Genomic DNA, 19,538 nt, shown 5'->3' with positions numbered 1-19,538 from the left:
TGACTTGTGTTCTCCTTATTAATAAAACTATATCTAAGAAAAATATTCAATTAGTCACTTATGCCTGAGGGTGAATTCTTATTTAGGCCTTCCCTATCCAAAGAGTGGTTGTACCATCAACCTATGGAGGGAGAATAGCCACAGTCAAAGAAATTTCAGGAAGCTGGTATACATATTTTTGAAGAACCCACATGGAGTCTTTCTTCAGCCTGTGAAAACACAGTACTAGATGTGACCACCTATTCTGATGGGACAGACTAACATTGGCCAAAACATCTTACATAGACAAAGAAATCATTAGATTCCTGTTCAATTCTGGAGGGAGATCCAAGATCTTATATGTTGCAAATATGCTGTGCTGTTAATTATGGCGTTTCCATCATACATTGATCCTCAGTTTCCTCATCTATAAAATTAAGGGTTGGACAAAATAATGTCTAAGTTTTCTGCCAGCTTGGACATTTTGTGGTTATATGATCATCGGTTCAATGCTTTTAAAAAAGAGAATGTCAGCCAGAAATATTGAAATCAAATTTTATTTTTGGAAAATGACATTACACACATCTTGCAAATGTACACAGAAATGAGAATGAGATGAACAACAAAGTTTGAGAGCCAAAATGATTGCAAGAGCAGCTCTTTGGCTGTCTGGTATTGAATGCTGTGAATCCGCAGCATTCACAGTTCACAACACACTACACACATGGGTAACTTCTCTAAACTTTGAAGTCCCCTGTCCAAAGAAAGCCCTCATCAAATTGTGGAAGGAGGAAGAGGGAGATTAACAGGCATAGGAGATGAAAAGGGTCTGCTCCAGCTGCTTTACATGGGCCTCACCAATATATACCGGTCCAAGTGGGAACAGCAAACTGAAAAGGAGAATGCCTTCTTAGAACACTGTTTTTGAATCACAGCCTAAGAGTAGGCTAGGCATTGCCTGGGAAACCAGCAGCAATGCATATAAACTCATGTCTTTGCCTTTTATGGTTATACTATTCTAAAATTTCCTAAATATTTGTTGTCTTTCTCTGTTTTTCTTTTCTTTCCTTTTTTAAAAATAATTATTTGTCATTGGTCAAGCAGAGCTGTCTGAAGTCTCCAAATATCTCAAAACTGCTGCTTGAATAAGGGATATCATTGTCCACTGTCATCTGATTACATGTGATTCTGAAAACTATTTAATTCTGCTAATCAAATAGCCAATACCACTCCCAATTTGCCACTGATTTTTATGCAAAGGGGAGTTGAGTCTTTGATCACAATGCTATTCTTTGAGAAATGGTCAATAACAAACTGTTGAAAGGCTTTTGAGAAATGCCCCCTTTCCCTTTTTTGATTTGTTTGTTCTTTTCTGACTTTACTTGGCAAAAGTTATTGGCCCCCAAATCAGTTATTTACAACTGTAAGGTAGCTGGGAGCAGGGAGAGGGAGAGGGCAAGGGATTAAGGTGGGACCACAAGGAAGAATATATTCTTTTCAGAGGATAAAATGAGTTATTTAAGAAATGTGATGTACAATACCATGCATTTACTCTCCAAAGCTAGTCACTAGCAAGCTAACACCTTTAACACTACAACCACCAATTACAACTGTTTTGCTACAGTTACTGAGTTCTAACTACAGCTACAGGGCAGAAAGGGTGGGCTGTTTCCATTTTAAACTTTCTCCCTTTGAAAATGGCCATAAAAACTTTTTCTGTACAAGTTTAATGGCACAAAAAGGTGACCTAAATGTTTTAAAGAACTTACCACAAATGATAAATGCAAAATTCAATCAAAACATGCATTTGTTGTGTACAAGTCATAAAAGATCATTGGCTTCAAGCTGCAATATATTACAGGACCATATATTGAAGACATTTTGGTATAACCTCTTGCTTGCTCAAATCGTCTTAAGAGAACTTATAAAGAAATCACATTGGAAAGGGCACTCTACATGGTATTGCCAAGCAGTGACATTCCCAAAGGATGTGCACCTTGTTGAATAAATTAGCACCTAGAAGTTTGCTTCTTTAGGTTTATTAATTACTTTTATATTGAATGCCTGAACAGATCATGAACAGTTGGTGTCATTAGTAAATGTTTAGGTGAATTTAGTAACAAATGAAAAAATACATTTCAATTAAGTGAATGTTTCCTTTTATAGAATAAGTTGTTAAATATCCTTTTCATTTAAATTAACCCTAACTGCCTATATGTTTAGCTAAAATAATTCAACACTTGGCAAACCCAAAACATAAGGTTATTACAGAGAGCTTAATGAGTATCGGTAAAACTTTAAACAAATTGCTCCCCAACCAACATTCCCACCAGCCAAACCAAATGACAGGAGAAAATATTACCAGTGGTCTCTCATTATATTATATTGCAGCTTTTCAAACTATGAGCAAATTAAACAAAATCAATTAATGGTATTTAGCTGACAGGAATCCATGGGTGGATTTTTCTGTTCAGCTGATTATTTCTTAAACACACTTCACTGCTACACAAAATGGCAGACTAAAAAGGAACCACAAATTATTCTATACAGTGCTTGGAAGGCAAAGACCAAAAGACCCATGAGCTATAAGGAAACTGTTTGTGTGGATCTGCCTCAGGGAATTACAACTGGAAATGAAGAAGAAGAAAGGACCAGGTTTGGATTATTCCCACCAACGTATTTCTGACTAGACTGGGATAGAATCAGGGCTGGTTGAGTATGCAAATATTTCTCATCACCAAGGAAAAATACCAGGGCTAAGAAGAGGCATATGCCCAATGCCTAGATAAGGAGGAAGGGGGAAAAAAGGTTCTGAGTGAACAAGAGAGAGACAAAAGAATTGCAGAGGCTAAAGATGGATGTGTGTACTATGGAAAGAGATTGTAATAACACAGAATATAAAACTAAGAGCAAAAATAGGTGAACTAGAAAGAGAAAGAAAATACAAAGAGATGCACAGGGAAGTTAGAGAGTGGCAAAAAGCCATTGATTTTCTGAGCCTATTTACCCAGAAATCAGAAGCTCCAATATTTGTAAGTTTTTGCCTTAGTTTATAATGTTTTTGCTCTGACTTCTGTTGGAACATATGACTTCTCCAAACTAGCCTGTCTTTTTAATCAGCATCAAGAAAATGCCTTAATTTCCAAAAGGAATTCTGTACTCTCCTAGCCCCAGGCATCCAAGGTAAGACAAGATTGCCTCTGATTCTAGAACACGTTGAAGCCTATAAACTAAGATATTAAAAATTAGGCAGTTAAAGTTTTGTCATGACTCTAATTAGTGCTTCAAGAGTCTTGTCATATGAGAACCAATGTCACACTACCTAGGCCAAAGTCAGAAGTCTGCATGGATCATTAAAGGGAAACAAGTAGGAAGCAACACTAACACTGAGAGGCTGATGTAAAGATCACACTAGATTTTGGGGATGAAGAAAAGCTCTGGGGACCAGGATGAGGGAGACTGAGCAGGAAGGCACCTTTTCCTGAAGAGATAGGAAGAGCAAAATTCTTTATCCAGGCATATTGAAAGACAGTTGATGGAGAGTATTCTAATCTTTGAAAATAAAAAGTAGAAGAGGCTAGGAGGAGCTGCTGACAGTCCAGACCACAGTAGGCTTCCCACTGGAGTCAGTGTTCTGTGGGTTTAGAAATGCATTTTCCTCTCAGTACATGTGACTTAGCTACTGTGTGGCTAGTCAGAGGAGGAATAAAATTGGGAATTCATTTTAAAGAAAATACCTGTGTTTTCTTATTCCAAAATCAGCCCTCAGGGATGATTGAAAACAATTCACTGAATATTAACAGCACTAGACTGGGTCTGAGCCACCAACAGCCAGAGAGTCTGCTGGAGATGCCTCTCCAGCCAAAAGGTGTGCATGAGGAATCAATTCAGTATCATTGCTCCAGGTGGTCACAACTATATTAGAGAGGGAACCTGCATAAAGTCATAGAACAGTGGACAAGGCTAATTATAGAGTCCCCTTCTTAGGACAGAGGCATAAGTGTGACAGTGGACCTTTATTTTGTCTAGATTTCATGTCCTAAAACAAAGGACTCTGATCCCTCTTCCATCCCAGATAAGCTTCAAAACACTGATCATTTACTTAGAAAATCAGCCTAATAGCCAAATCCTTTCATGCAATGAGGATAATGCATGAGTGAAGATGCTGTCCTTGGATATCCAAGTGGCCCCATGTGGTCAAGGACAAGTTCCAAAAGTCTCAATGTTGCTATTTTATTAAGAAATCTCCAATGTCTTTTATTTCCATAGCAAACTAGATGATGAAAGAGGTTATTCAAACCTCACCATCCTAGTGCATCTGGATGGGGAAGTCTTTTGGCATAGATGTTTCTGATAAGGGCTGGTCTTTGGAAACATCCTCACCATTGTGCTAGAGCTCATTTTGAGGACATTGGCCAGCTTGTTCCCTTGTCCAAAGAGGACATGTGTGGGGGGTTTTCAAATCCTCACCAGAGGACATGCCGAGAGAGAGAGAGAGAGAGAGAGAGAGAGAGAGAGAGAGAGATCCATCAGTTGCCTTCTGTATGTGCCCTGACCAGGATCGAACACACAACCCAGGTATGTGCCCTGATGGGGAATCAAAGTGACGACCTTTCAGTGCACAAGACAATGTTCAAACAACTAAGCCACTCTGGCTGGGCGATGTGGTTTTGTTCTTTATTTGTTTGTTTTGTGTGTGTTTTTAAACTACTAAGAACCAAATCTGAGGGGAATTGGGAGCATGTCCATCCAGAATACGGAAAGAACTAAAACAGTAGACACAATGTTGCCCAAGGCAAGCACTGGATTGCTGCTGTAACACTTGGGATGGGTAATTAAAAGAAGGCTCTAAGCACTCAGACCCCTTCTTTGCTTTCTTCAGATAACTACACATTCATTTTGTTTCCTTAGTCGTTTCTGATTTGGGATGAGAAGCAGGAAGGAAAGAGAATTTCTGGAGGAGGAGGGAAAGACCTGCCTGGACAGAGGTCTCTTGGAACTAATCTAATGAATACCCTATCATTCCCAGGAAGAGCCTTGCTGTGAGGGAAACTATGTGTTCAGAACTTGTTGCTCTGGTTTCTGGAATGGAAGGCCACAGGAGTAGTGTATACAAGATCAGTACAGTGTGTAGAGCACATAGCTTGCTATTTTAGTGCAAACACAAGGAGCCAATGTTTAACATCAGCCAGAGCACATTTTAGTCACAAAGTCCTTTGCTTATACTTGGAAATTGTCCCCATTATGGCAGGATGGCTATGGGGACATTGTGAATGAGGACAACCACAGCAAGGCCAGGTTATTTTTTCTACCTAGTCTCACTCCCATATTTTAAAAGAAATCATTGGCAGTGAATGGTAGCCACACTCATTTTAAAAAGACTGAAAAGCCATCTCAGAAATTTGGATGAACAAAGCTATTGTTCCCTCTTCCTTCCTGTCTTTGCTCTAAGAACAAGAAACATTTTTCTCAGCCTGTGAAGACCAACCAGTATCAGATGAAATGTGGTGAGCTGTCTGGGAAAACCAGTCTTTCTACATCCAATCTGGACAAGGCGAGAGGTCAGAAGGCTGTTCTGAGGGATCCTCAAGGCAGGGCAGTGATCCCCTGTGTTGAGTGGACATGTTATACACCCATTGGTACTGCCCTCAACTCTTCCTCTTTTGGAGACATCTGCAATCCATGTGGATGAAAACCATGTAAATACAAGGAAAAATAGCTGTGTTAGGTTGTTGGGTGGATTTCCCACTGAGATCAGTGCAGGAGCGTATGGCTCCAAGACGCAACATGACCCTGGGAAAGTATTCTCAGAAGCATAGTGGAAGGCAATATAGTTCAGTGGGAACAGGCTCTGGAATAAGAGTCAGAAGATATGGGTTCTAATCCTAGGCTTGTCTCAAGCCAGCTGTGTGACTTGCGGAAAATTACCTCTGCATCTCCATTCCTGGTTTGAGAATAAGGAATCTGGTGTAGATAATGTGATCTCAAGGTTCCTTCCAGCTACAAAACTCTATAATTCAATCTAGGCTAATACTAAGGTCCATAAAGACACAAAGAAATCATGCTAATGGCTATCCTTTCCAAAAACAGTGAAGAGAAAAGGATGTTTTCTCTCAATTTACCCCTAGTTAACACTACTTATGAAGTTGTTCAGCCCAGTCCCCATATATACATTTTCCCATTATTTGTCCCTATTTCTAGTTCGGTAAGGGAGAATATTCAGGAGGTAGGAACAAGCAACACATGGATTGTGTGTGTGTTTGTATGTGTGTGTGAAAGAAGAAGAGATAATTTGGGGGTGGAGGCAAATGTTTATTGAATTATATTTGCTAACTGTGCAGAAGGTAACACAAGGGAACTTTAGTGGTAAAACTGGACTGGGTAAAATTGGGACTAAATGATGAGAGTGAAGGTGCTCAGTTACATTTTTCTTTGTTGCCTTGAAAATGGGCCCAAGACAATAGTGCAGTGAAGGCCTGGGCGGGGGGCAGTGCAGGGTGGAAGGGTCAATGGGGTAAAAAAGGGAACATCTGTAATACTTTCAACATTAATGATAAATTAAAAATAAAATGCAATTATTGAAGGATTGAATTTTGAACTACACCAAATCTCTCTGGAGTGGGAGTACAGAAATATTTCCCTATAATTTATTACAAGAAAGATGGAAAATCTACTATTATTATAGACGATTGTTGGTTTAAAGATTATTGTAATGAAAATATGCCATTTAGTATTTTTAATGGTACATATGCTCTACGAGCAAAGAAATGCTCAGAGAGCTAGCATAGGACATGGACATAAGGAAATCTCAATTCCTCTTCTGGTCTTGCTTTTTCCAGCAGGTCATTTAGCTGCCTCAAACTCCATTTCATCTTAGATAGAAGGAATTGGACTAAATGAGATCTAGAGAAAGGGAAGAATCTTTGGAGGTCTGGCCTGAAGTTTAAAAACAGATTGCCTACCACTGTATACACCACCACCTCCATCCCAAGTACCAGTTTTTCCTATTTAACCACAAATTTTTCTGAGATAAACTATCCAAACCTTGAACTTATAGAAAGGAGAAGGGGGTCAGCAACACAAGCTTCTTAAGGGGTTATAACAAGCCTAAAAATGGAGGACAGGTGCAAAAATAGGTTTTCATAATTTGGGGTTCTTCAATGACCAATTTAATCAGGAATCATACTATCTCGAACCAAAAATATTTCACATAGTTAACACCATCTGAAACTTGTCTAGGGGCATCTGAACTATTCCTTGCACCACTGAATCCTCTTCTACACAGTTCTCGTCAGCAATGCCACCAATTTGCCACTGATCCATGTTGGGGTATCCTGTTGTATCTCCTAATTATGAAGTGGTTGTGCGCATGTGTGCACGTACACACACACACACACACACACACACACACACACACACACACACCAAGCTCATTCCTGTTAAAGTGGAGGAACAATTGCAAGTCATTCCATAGCCAAGCAGCCACTTGGCTCCAAATACTGCACCTTTCCAACTATCTGCACAATTCCAAAGAAATTTTTAAAAATCTTCATATCTGCTAAAAGCAAACACAGAATTGGCATGCATGGCTTTCACTTAAATTTAGTTGTCTTTGCCATTATGGGCTATGATTACAGACAAAAAGCAGTGTTATAAATCTGTACTTCAAAGACTAAGAATTATTTCAAATATTCAGTCCTTAGCAAAGCAAAATCCTTTCTAGTGTTAAAGGCAAAAGAAAATTTTCTATGTCTTCAGTATGAAATATTAGGGTTATAGATAAAAAAGAGTTGCTTAAAATATGCCATAACATTTCATTTAAAATATAATTAGAATGTCTGGTCCACAATGAAATTATTAATGTAAGCATAACTGTTTAAAAGTTGTCAAAAGACTGATTCTATTGAATTGGCCTCTGCTATTTATTTTGTTTTCTCCTGAAGGTTTCTGTTTGCCAGTAACAGCATAATTCCTAAACTACGTTGCTCTGCATTTTTTTGGTAAGTTTTCTGCATGTGTTTTTTAGACAAAAGAAAAGTCACCAGTTTATAAAAAAGGAGCCTGAAGAGTTTGCTCCTGAAATATAGATATGAGGTTTTATAAAAAGGATATTGGTTTCTTGCTATAAAAAGCGACCAAAATGTGTCAGACCTGAAAACAAATTCTCACAGTTTTTTCAGTGTTGGCTGTTTACAAGGCATTCAATAGAACAGAGATAGATGGATACCATTCAGTTTGTGTAATAACTTGCTATGTTGGACAGCCTCTTAGAGGAACCAGGTAGATGAAATCCCTCACCCCCCAACTCTAATTAATTGCTTATTGATTCTAAATTGCCCCAGTGGAGCAATTGACAAAAAAATTCACTACACTTTATAAACTCTACTTAAATGTCTATAGTGTTTCCCCATTTCTGCCTAGTCTGGTTTAGCCATTCCTGTGTCATAGTCCTAGGTGTCTGGTGTCAGAATTATAAGTTGCTGGTGTTTCTCCCCATTGACAACCAGAACTTGTGTTAGACAACAAACAGGGTGTTCAATTAGGAGTAAAGAACAAGACTGGGGAGCTGCCTTGCCATCCTCCCAGGATTTTATAGCATTCTTGAGATTAAGAGACAAGGGGTATTAGTGATTTTGTGTTTGTCACTCTTGGATTTGCCAATGATTTTTTCCCACACACACACATTTTAAGTGTTATGCATGTAAACATCCCTCTATGAAAGGAAAACTGTCATGTATAAGCAAAGTGAGACAGGAGAAAATAATGCAGGTGCCTAAGTATTCAATATAAAGGTCATGGACTAGCACATTTTGAATCCCAGGAAAGTTACCCCAAATGATGGTTATCAATCTATCTCTTATAATTGGTAACTATAGATCAGTGGCCCAGAGGAGAAATCACAGAAAAATAAACCCAACATAATACAGTATGTTTTTAAAAATAACAACAACAACAACAAAAATAAAAACTTGAAAGCACCAATAGCCCTGTTGGACACTTGAGCAGAAGTACCCTATTGTAACAGTAATCTTGGATTTGTACTCTGGACACGCTCTCCTCCTTCACATAGAATCACCAAGTGAGTCTGAGTCATCCAAAGACAGAGGCAGGTACAGGTCCTATAAGAAAATAAGAGGAAAAGTTAATTCTCTTTTTCCTAACAACTTGGGCTCCAAAATGGACAAAATTATATGACTGCTTTGTTTTTTAATTAATATCGTCTCTAATATTATTTTGAAATAATTATAGATTCATAGGAAGTTGAAGTACAGGGAGGTATCTTTGTACCAATGTATTCTTCCCTCAGTTTCCTCAATGGTAACATCTTGTAGGTTTCCATTTACTTGGCTGTTTGTGTCTGTGTGTGTGTGTGTGTGTGTGTGTGTGTGTGTGTGTTCCCATGCTATTTTACCACATGTGTATAGTTGTGTGACCTCCACCACAATCAAGATACAGAATTGTATTTCAGGCTCTTGTGTGCTACAACTTTATATCAACATCCGCTCCTCTTGCAACCCAAAGCCCCGGTAACCAATAATCTGTTTCCCATCTAAAACTTTGACATTTCATGAATGTTATATAAATGGACCATACAATATGCAACCATTCAACCATTGAAGGGCATGTGGGATTATTCCAGCTTCGAGCTATTACAAATAAAACTGCTATAAACATCGACACACTATATTTTTATATGAATATACATTTTTCATTTCTCTGGATAAAGTCAAGGGTACGATTGCTGAATAGTATGACAATTGCATGTTTAGTTTTGTAAGGACTGCCATATTGTTTTCCAGAATGGCTATACTATTTAAATTCTTAACAGAAAAGTATGTGATTCAGTTTATCCACATCCTCACCAGTATTTTGTGTTTTCACTAATCTTTAGCCGTTTTTGTAAGTTTGTATTGATATCTCATTGTGGTTTTAATTTCCCTGATGGCGAATGCTATTAAATATCTTTTCATGTGCATATTTGACATCTGTAATTCCTCCTCAGGGAAATGTTTCTTCATGTCTATTGCTCATATTCTAATTGGATTTTTTCCTATCATTGAGTTTTAACAGTTATTTTATATTCTAAATATGTGTCTTGCTAATATTTTTCTCCCAGTCTGTAGTTTGTGTTTTCATACCATTGGCACAGTTTTTGACATAGCAAAGTTTTTAGTTTTGATGAGGTCTAATATATCATTTTTTTTTTCTTTTAGGATGTGCTTTTTGTTGCCAAGCTTAGAATGATTTGCCAAGCAGAAGATCAGAAGATTTTCTCCTGTTTCTTTTCTAAATGTTTTACATTTACATCTGAAGTCTATGTTTTAATTAATTTTTTACATGAAATGTGAATTTTAGTTTAGGGGTATTTTTTGCCTATAGATATATAATTGCTCCAGCACCAATATGTGAAAAGGTTAGCTTTGCTCCATTCACTGCCTTTTGCACTTTTGTCAAAAATCCGTTGTGAATATACATGTAAGTTTATTTCAGGCTCTGAGAAAACTGCCTAAACAAATGCTTAGCCCAGAAAACGTACCCCGTCTATATATTTCCTGCTTATTTCCTGATACTTCCATTTCTAACTACTAGGATTCATGACTCCAATACTAGTCCAAGCCTTGTTTATTTTCTTTAGGAGATGGGGGAATGAAATGGCATTTTTTTGTTTGTTTTTTGTTTTTGTTTTTCATTGTCCCCAGAATTATATTTGGAGAACCTTGCGATTCCTCTTGATTTTACTTCACCCATTGGTCTAAATCAATGATTTTCAAATCTCTCTAAATCCTCTATTTAAATCCTCTATTCATCTGAAATTTGCTTGGATGCCCAATACATCAAAAAAATGAAAATGTAGTTGTTCTAGTTGAACTAGACATTGACGAGGCAGGATCTCAACCACCTCCAAATTAAACACAATTTGAAAACCACTGTTTTTATTCATATTATCAGCAAGATACTAATGGTAACTAGAAAAGTTTAGGGACAATTCTGTGGATATTTAATAGAACTATTTTGCTAAAATGGAGACATAGAACTTCAGCAGAGAAAGTCCAGGAAAATTGGAAAATACAGTTTCTCTTTGAGGCAGAAGAAAAAGTGATGATGAGGAAGAGGGGCAAGAATGGGAAGGAGAATGACTTATTTATCTAACATTAAACTGCTTTTTTGTGGAAAAGAGGGGCAGGAAAAGTTTTAGGTATCATAGAATGGAAAGAGGAGAAAATTATATTCCGAAATATTAGGTTTTAATTCGGGCTAAATAGTACTATGGCATTGAACAAGTCTTTTTAGCATTGGCTTCTTCATCAAAAAAATGCAGACTTTGGAATGGACAATCTGTAATGTCTCTTCCAGTTTGGAGGCTATTATTTGGAACTCTCAAGGAAATATTATATAATTAAAAAACACAACAAAGGCAACTACTGTGAATAAATTCAACTCTCATCACCCCACCATCCCTTCTCTGTAACTCAAGGGTTTGCAAACTTTTTCTGTAAATAGCTAGATAGTAAATATTTTAGGCTCTCTTTGCTGGTCGTATGTGGCCTCTGCCACACAGTCTTGTTTATTTGGGTTTTGTTTCATTCATAAACCTTTAAAGATGTAAGAAACGTTTTTTTTTGTTTTTTGTTTTTGTTTTTGTTTTTGTTTTGTCTTTTTACATTGGGGATTCATCCAAAAACAAGCAGGCCATAGGTAGGATTTGAAGACCTTCTTATGTTTTAAACTACCAAACGAGATTTCTTAGAAAAATGATAAATAGGTAGAGAGTACAAGGCTGAAGAAACAATACAGTGCAATACAACTTATAAAATAGAATTGAAGTGGCATAGAATGGAGTTGCATCTCTGAAGATATTTAGTTCTTCAGTACTTGAATATAGTGAAAATTGAACATAGTCAAAGGTATCTTTGAGCTCTAGACTTCCATAATGGTGAAAAAAGACTCTGAAAACCTGCTTTTACATAAATGTAGTAACACTAGAATAATTGTCAAAATCAACTCTTTCAGAACTCTAGAAATTAAGCAAAGGCTTGCAAAAATCCAATAAGTGTTCATTCAGAAAAATGGATAAATCTCAGTGAGAATACCAAGACTTATGGTGCTTTAACTCACCTTATTTCATTCTCTCATTCTCCAGATGCAGGGTAGCTTTGAAAACAAATAGCCTCACCATTACAGTATTTAAAAAACTACACCCTACAGCCTCTGGACAATGCAGAATGAGTTTGGAGCTCCCCCAAAATACCCTAGTCCCTGAGAATTGTCACTCTTTGACCTGTCTGGAAACTGCATTTGTAGGGCTCTTTTTTTTTTTTATATTTGACCTAACTCAGAGCACACTCCCTGTGAACAGCCTTTTCAGAAAGTATTAATCAGCTGCAATTGCTTAAATCATAGCCTCCTTGGGTGGGGGAAATATTTGGGGAAAATGAAGCTGCTTAAAACCTTAAAGGAAAAGCTGAAGAATTAATGTCCATAGGGGACTTTGAAAAGCACCAGCATATTCCCAGTAATCTCTTCAGGACTGTGTGTATTCTCAGAAAAGACCTGGAAAGCCTCTAATCTCTCACTTCTATTTGCCCTTGAGGCCCTGTGCAAGCAGCAATTGAAGGTTAAGACAAAGTTTTAAACTGCCTTTCAGAGCATTGAAATTATGCCCCAGTACACACCCACAGAGCCTTCAGCAAAGACTTATCAGAGAAAGGTAATCAAGAAAATCTAGCAAAATTATCCTTCAAGAATGAAGGATAAATGAAGACAGTTCCCAGATAAATAAAGACAGATTATTTGTTACTAGCAAACATGTCCTACAAGAAATACTAAAGAGAATCCTTCAGGGAGAAATGAAAAGATACAAGACAGTAATCAAAATCCACATAAGAAATAAAGAATACTGGTAAAGATAAATACAGCAGATGGTAAAAATTTATTTTTGTACTCTTTTCTTCTGTTATCCAATTCAAAAGACAACTGCATAAAATAGCAATTATGCGTTGGTGAACTTATCCTATATAATAAAGAGCTAATATGTTAATTATACCAGAAGGGAATAGGACCTTCCTGAAGGACCAGTGGGCGGGTTGTGGGGCCATGGGGCCACGAGGGCCTAGGCAACCAAGGTTGTGAGGGCCGAGGTATCAGGCCTCTAGTTATATATAATGATGTAATCTGCATGTCAATAAGAACACAAAGAGAAGGCAAAAGGAACAGTGCTATATTAGAGCAAAATTTTTATATACAATTGAAATTAAGTTGATATTAATTCAAAGTGGATTGTATTAAGATGTTGATTGTAATCCCCAGGGCAAACACTAAGAAAATAATACAAAATAAAATTAGTAAAAACACAAAAGGGGAATTAAAATGGTACACTGTAAATATGTTTATCTAACACAAAAGGGCAAAAATAAAGGGATAAAGGAACAAAAAAGATATAAGACAAATACAAAATAGCAAAAAGGAATACGTAATTCCCACCTTTTTAGTAACTGCACTAAATGTAGATTAAACATTCAAATGAAAAGGCAGAGATTGGCAGAAAGGATTGAAGGAGAAAAAAACAAAAACATGATCTACCCTAGCCAGTTTGGCTTAGTGGATAGAGCATCGGCCTATGGACTGAAGGGTCCTGGGTTCAATTCCAGGTCAGGGCACATGCCCAGATTGCAGGCTTGATCCCTAGTGTGGGGCGTGCAGGAGGCAACTGATCAATGATTCTCTCTCCTCCTCTATGAAATCAATAAAAATATATATTTAAAAAAAAACAGAAAAAAACCCACATGATCCAAATCTATGCTGTTTGAAAGAGACACAACTTAGATTCAGAGACACAAATAGGTTGAAAGTTCAAAGATGGAAAAGGACTTACCATGCAGTTAGGAAACAAAAGGGAGCTGGAGTGGCTATGCTAATATCAGAAAAAAAATAGACTTTAAGACAAAAATTGTTACTAGAGGCAAATAAGGACATTTTATAATGATAAAAGGGTCATTAAATCCCAAAACATAATTATAAATACAGGGTGTCCAAAAAATGTATGCACACCTTGAATGACATTATTAATTCTAATGGTAATGGATTAAATCTGAAAAGAAAGAAACATCAATCAAGTTCTCCGCTATTAAAATATGTATACATTTTTGAGATACCCTTGTATATATACACTTTAACAGCAGAACACCCAAATACATGAAGCAAAAAAATGACTGAATTGAAAGGAGAACTAAACAATTCAATTGAAGACTTCAATACCCCAGACTTTCAATAATGGACAGAATAACTAGGCAAAAGACCAACAAGAAAAGAGAAGACTTGAACAACACTACAAACAATTACACATCTCTAGAATATTCCATCGAACAACCGTAGAATACACATTCTCCTCAAGTGCTCATGGAACATTCTGCAGTATAGATTATATGTTAGGTCATAAAACAAGTCTAAATAAATATAAAAGTACTAAAATCATGTAAAACGTGTTCTTTGACTACAGTAGAACTAAATTAGAAAGCAAAATAAAGATATTTGGGAAATTCACAAATATGTGAAGATTAAACAACACGTTGCTAAATAGCTAATGAGTCAAAGGAGAAATTATAAGGGAAACTACAAAATACTTAATAAAAATGAAATAAATAATATAACAAAAATTATGGGATCCAGCTAAAGCAGTACCCAGAGAAAAATTTATATGAGATGTTCAGTATATGCTAGCTCATAGAAAACAGAAAGCAGTAAATTAGTGGCATCCAAGGCATGGGTAGAGGAGAAAAGACCTGTAACTACTTATGGGCATAGTGATTCTTTTGGGGGTGATGAACATATTCCTGCACAATGGTGGGATTTACTAAAAAAACATTAAACTGTATAATTTTAAAAGGTGTAACTTATACTATGTAAATTATCCTAATAAATAAAAACCCTGAGTCCATCACATCCACAACGACTGGAGACTCAACCTAATGCCCAGGCTGCATGTGCTGCAGGCTCTGGTGAGTGGGGACTTGTGGCAGTGGAGTCAGGGATGGGGGAGGCAGGGCTGGCACTCACACTCACTCACAACTGCACACATGCACAGACACACACAGCACCCACCAGCTCACAGGTTTTTTCTCCCTTTCTTTTCCTCCCTCCCAGCTCGCTCTCAGAGCCTCTCTCAGAATGAGGAAACAAAACAGACTGGGCCTGAAGAGGCCTGGATAGAAGGGAGGGCCAGCAGAGGGTGGAGAGGCCCCCTACTAGCCCCGCCCCCTCCCAGCCAGGAAAGAGGAAGATGGACACAGGGAGGCAGGGAGGTCTGGAGGACTGCTGAGAAAAATAAAGAGAAACAGAGACTGGGTGAGATCAAGCTGGTAGGGGAAGGCAGTTGGGGAATAGGAGTGTAATATGCTAATTAGACTGGACAGCCGAACAACCTTCCAGACATCATTCCGGACGTCCTTTCGGACATAGCGGGCAATCAGGCAGGCAGGAAGAGGCAGTTAGGTGTGATCAGGAAGGCAAGTAGGCGAGTGGTTAGGAGCCAGCAGTCCCAGATTGCGAGAGGGATGTCCAACTGCTGGTTTAGGCCCGATCCCACAGAGATCGGGCCTAAACTGGCAGACATCCTCCAAGGGGTCCCCAATTGGAGAAGGTTCAGGCTGGGCTGAGGGAACCTGCTCCCCCACCCCCCCCTCGTGCAAGAATCCCCCCCACACACACACGAATTTCGTGCACCGGGCCACTAGTAACTCAATAAGCTCTTATTTTTTTAAAAAAATAGTACCTTTTAAAATCTCACATTGACAATTAAATACTATTTATGTGATTCTTAAGTATGAAACCCTTTACAGCAATATGCAATGTATAATGCAGATAGTAATACTCAGCATGTGTACAAATATGAAACAGTTTTGTAGTAGTTTTTTTATTGACTAAATTGTGACTATTGATGAATTCCACAAGTTAAATTTACACAGAATGCAAGTCCACTGTAGTAGAAGGAGCTCAGGGTTAAGAATCAGGAGCTCTAAATTCTAGGCTTAGCTTTGCCTTTTAACTTCCCCCCTTTCAGAGCCTTTGTTCTTATATCTGAAAATCATGGAATATGTGGGCTATAAAATCTTTAGAGTTCCTTCTAGTTATAAAAATCTATAACATGTAATTGAGATCATTGCATTTTTTCTTTATACCAAAGCATAGAAAATTAGACACTGCCAAGTTAGTGAACTCCCTGGACATTTTTTAAGCAGTATAAAAGGGCCTATTCATTATGGAGACCACCATCATTGAGTCCCACCACTCTGAACCACTGGGCTTCAGCATTCACCCCTGCTCTTAATTGTTCATGTAACAGATCCTTCAATGTAGCTGGTTGGTTAGTGGAAATAATTATGAGAAGATTGTTCCAGACTCTTATCTCAGAGGACAGGGGAACAGGCCTCAGGGTATAAACCTGAGGAGACTCCACTAGCAGCTGCTCTGTCTTGGAATGGGTACAGTTAGATACAGGCTATGGAAATAATCCATATGACTAGGCCTAAGTATGAACTTCTGTCCTCCATCAATTTATTTAATATTCAAAATATATTACCTTGTATGGGTAAAACAATGTTCAGGAAAAAGAATTATCTCAATATTCTGTTTTTGTTGATTGATATGCAAAAATACAGAAATACACATATTGCTTAACAATACAAATAATTTGCACCTGAAATTCATTTGCTTAGTCCCTGAGAGCCCTACAGAACAAAATGTTTGTAACAAATACAGCTGTGCTGGCGATATTTTTGCATTAGAGGAAACAAAATCTTGGTCTCTGATCCAAGAAGCTTATAGTCCAAGGAAAGTCAAAGAGGAGTTTTGAGAAAACTGGCTTCTAGTTTGCTTTTCCCCAAATGTGCTCTGCATTTTTCTTATGGTTTGGCTTTGTTTTTGCTGATTTTTAAAATTTTATTTTTTTTTCCATCACTATTTATCCCCTCTCTGCCTTCTTCCACCTCCCCCACCACTACCCCCTTCAATCACCACACTGTTGTCCATGAGTTCTCTCTTTTTTTTTCTTTTTTGCTCAATCTACCCTCCCCCTTCTCCCCCCTAGCTGCCCCACCAATGCTGTCTGCCTGCTCTCCATCTATGAGTCTGTCTCTATTTTCTTGGTAGTTCAGTTTGTTCATTAAATTGCACATGTGAGTAAACTTTTTAAAGCTGAAACTCCCTGTTCTCTTCATCAGTAATCAAAAGCCTACCCAGGCTTCAAGGACCCACTTAAATGTCACCTAGTCTGTAAAGCCTTCCTTGTCTCCCATCCTCTTTTGTGCTCCTGTAGTCCTTTTGTTTGCTCTTGATTTTACTACCAAAATCCACTTAGAGCGGTATCTGTGATTTAAGGGTCAGGATCCTGCTTTATTCATCCAACTATCTCTCCAAGCACTTACAGGATGACAAAAAAAGTCTGGAAACGCAGAGAAAAAAAATGTATATTTAGGTAATATTAGTTACATTTTCAGATAATATGTCAAATATATTTTCCTCCACTCTTGAGACAACTTTGCAAGCAAAATGCCTCCAAATGTAAAGCCATGAGTACAATCACTAATCTGGAAAAAATATAAAAATAAATGAAAAATGTTCCCTGTGTTTCTAAGCTTTTTGTACATCTTTAATATGTCACCTTCTCCCAATTGTTGAATCATATTAGGGCTGTCTTTAACCTCAGCCTTTCCTTTTTATCACCTATAAAATGGAAATGCTACCTGCCCTATCTTTTTCACAGGGTTATCACAAAGGTAAATGAGAAAATGGCTATGCAAAAAGATTAAGCAGTATAGAAATGCAAAATGTTGTTCTCATTAACTATACAAGGATTTACTTTGTGTCCATATTGTAGCACTTGAGTATGTGGACTTTGGCTAACCCCATCACAGCTGCATTAAAAAGAGGATTCTCCATGAGCTGCTTAAGAGGGGAAGCCAAGAGGCTGATTACAGCTTTGGGCCCTGCCACAGCCATCAAAAATTACCAAAGGGATGCTGGGACTTCAAGTTTCTTTCCAATTGCGCAGGAGGAAAGCCATGGCCTTAGCCACCTGCTTCCTGTCTCCACCATGACTCATACCTTTCAGGTCCACTTGGATGGACATTCAGATGAGATCTGCTTAGGTCCACTGCCCAAGGACCTTAATGGTGCTAAGATTCAGGTAGCTGTGTGAAAGGAGGAGCAATAAGTTGAGACTAGAGCCCCAGGGGGGGCTAAGCCAAGGTCACAAGACACTTTTTATCTTATTTAGGAAAACCAGTTCACTATCCATTGTTGATTCCTGATAGGATGCACCAAGAGAGGCACAGAATCACTTCTATGATGCTTCTGCCCCCAATGCATAATCTGAATTTAATAACAAGAAAACAATAGACAAACCTAAATTTAAAAAACATTCTCCTACATAATGGGCCTGTACTCTTCATTTGTACAATACAGTGTCCTAAAAGATTTTAAAAAGACTCAAGAACAGTACTAGATTAAAGAATACTAAAGATACGTGAAAACTGAAGGCACTGTGTCATCCTGAATTGGATCCTGGCCAGAAAAAGAATGTTACTAGGGCAATTGATAAAATTTGAATATGGACTGTAGATGATAGTATCACAGCAGAGCAAATTTCCTGATTTTGATGGCTAAAAAAATAGTAAAGTGTGTGTGTGGTGTATGTGTGTGTGTGTGTGTGTGTGTGTGTGTGTGTGTGTGTAGAGAGAGAGAGAGAGAGAGAGAACACAAAAAATAAAGTCAATGGGGCAAAATGTAAACAACTGGTCAATCTATATAAAGACTATACAGAAGTTCTTTATTATTTTGCAACTTCTGTAAATATGAAAGGATATCAAAGTAAAAAGCTTAAAAATGACTTAGAATTAAACCAAAATATAATTTTTTTAAAGTTTTCTCTAAAAATTATATAATTCAGTACTTAATGTTTGTTTGCTTAACTGTCATTAAAAGAGTTATTTTAAAAATAAAATGATAAACTGAATATTCCATAGTTAAGAAAACAGTGAAGGTCTGACAATATTGCCACCTATACCTTGTTCTAGTCCTTCAGTAGTTAAATTAGATTTAGAATTGACTGCTAAATAAATAAATAAGCAAGCCTGCAAACCCAAGTAGGAGAAATGGTTTAACAAGCCCGTCACTCACATCAATGGGCTGATGAATAACAGATCTTCAGCCTAAATGAACTGAACATGTCAAATGAAAAGCTGAATGACTCACGAGTGCAGACCAAATATATTCCCATGCTTCTCCCAGCTATTTGGGGTAGGTACTAATATAAGGTGCTGGGATAGGTCACACTTCTCAGAGAATACGTAAGGGCAGAAATGCATAGGGCAAATATATAGTAATAAGTAATGTAGCATATAGGAGGTTCTGCGTGGAGAGTGGAAAAGTAGAATTAGGCTACTCCCCATCTTGGAATGTCCACATTAAATAAGCTTTGCTGCTAAAAAGAATAACTGAAAGCTCACTGAAAACTTAATTTTCATTCACCTCACAATCTCTGGATAATGTTGGCTACATAGACA

At 37.6% G+C, this 19,538-nt stretch overlaps 1 protein-coding gene across 1 annotated transcript in view; it reads right to left on the bottom strand.

The window, feature by feature from the left end:
* Window positions 1–6,494: 6,494 nt before the first annotated feature.
* The window catches only part of DCX (doublecortin), a 152,056-nt gene continuing 139,012 nt past the window's right edge, over window positions 6,495–19,538 (bottom strand). The window contains exon 8 of the mRNA XM_006765152.2: window positions 6,495–9,098. Coding sequence (XP_006765215.1) covers window positions 9,042–9,098 — 57 coding nt within the window. The 3' untranslated portion in view covers window positions 6,495–9,041. The remainder of the gene's footprint in view (window positions 9,099–19,538) is intronic.

Source organism: Myotis davidii, unplaced genomic scaffold (genome assembly GCF_000327345.1).
Source record: "Myotis davidii unplaced genomic scaffold, ASM32734v1 scaffold941, whole genome shotgun sequence".
In the NCBI taxonomy this organism is placed as follows: domain Eukaryota; kingdom Metazoa; phylum Chordata; class Mammalia; order Chiroptera; family Vespertilionidae; genus Myotis; species Myotis davidii.
Note: the sequence above shows the minus strand (reverse complement) of the source record. Positions and strands in the feature narration are given on the sequence as shown.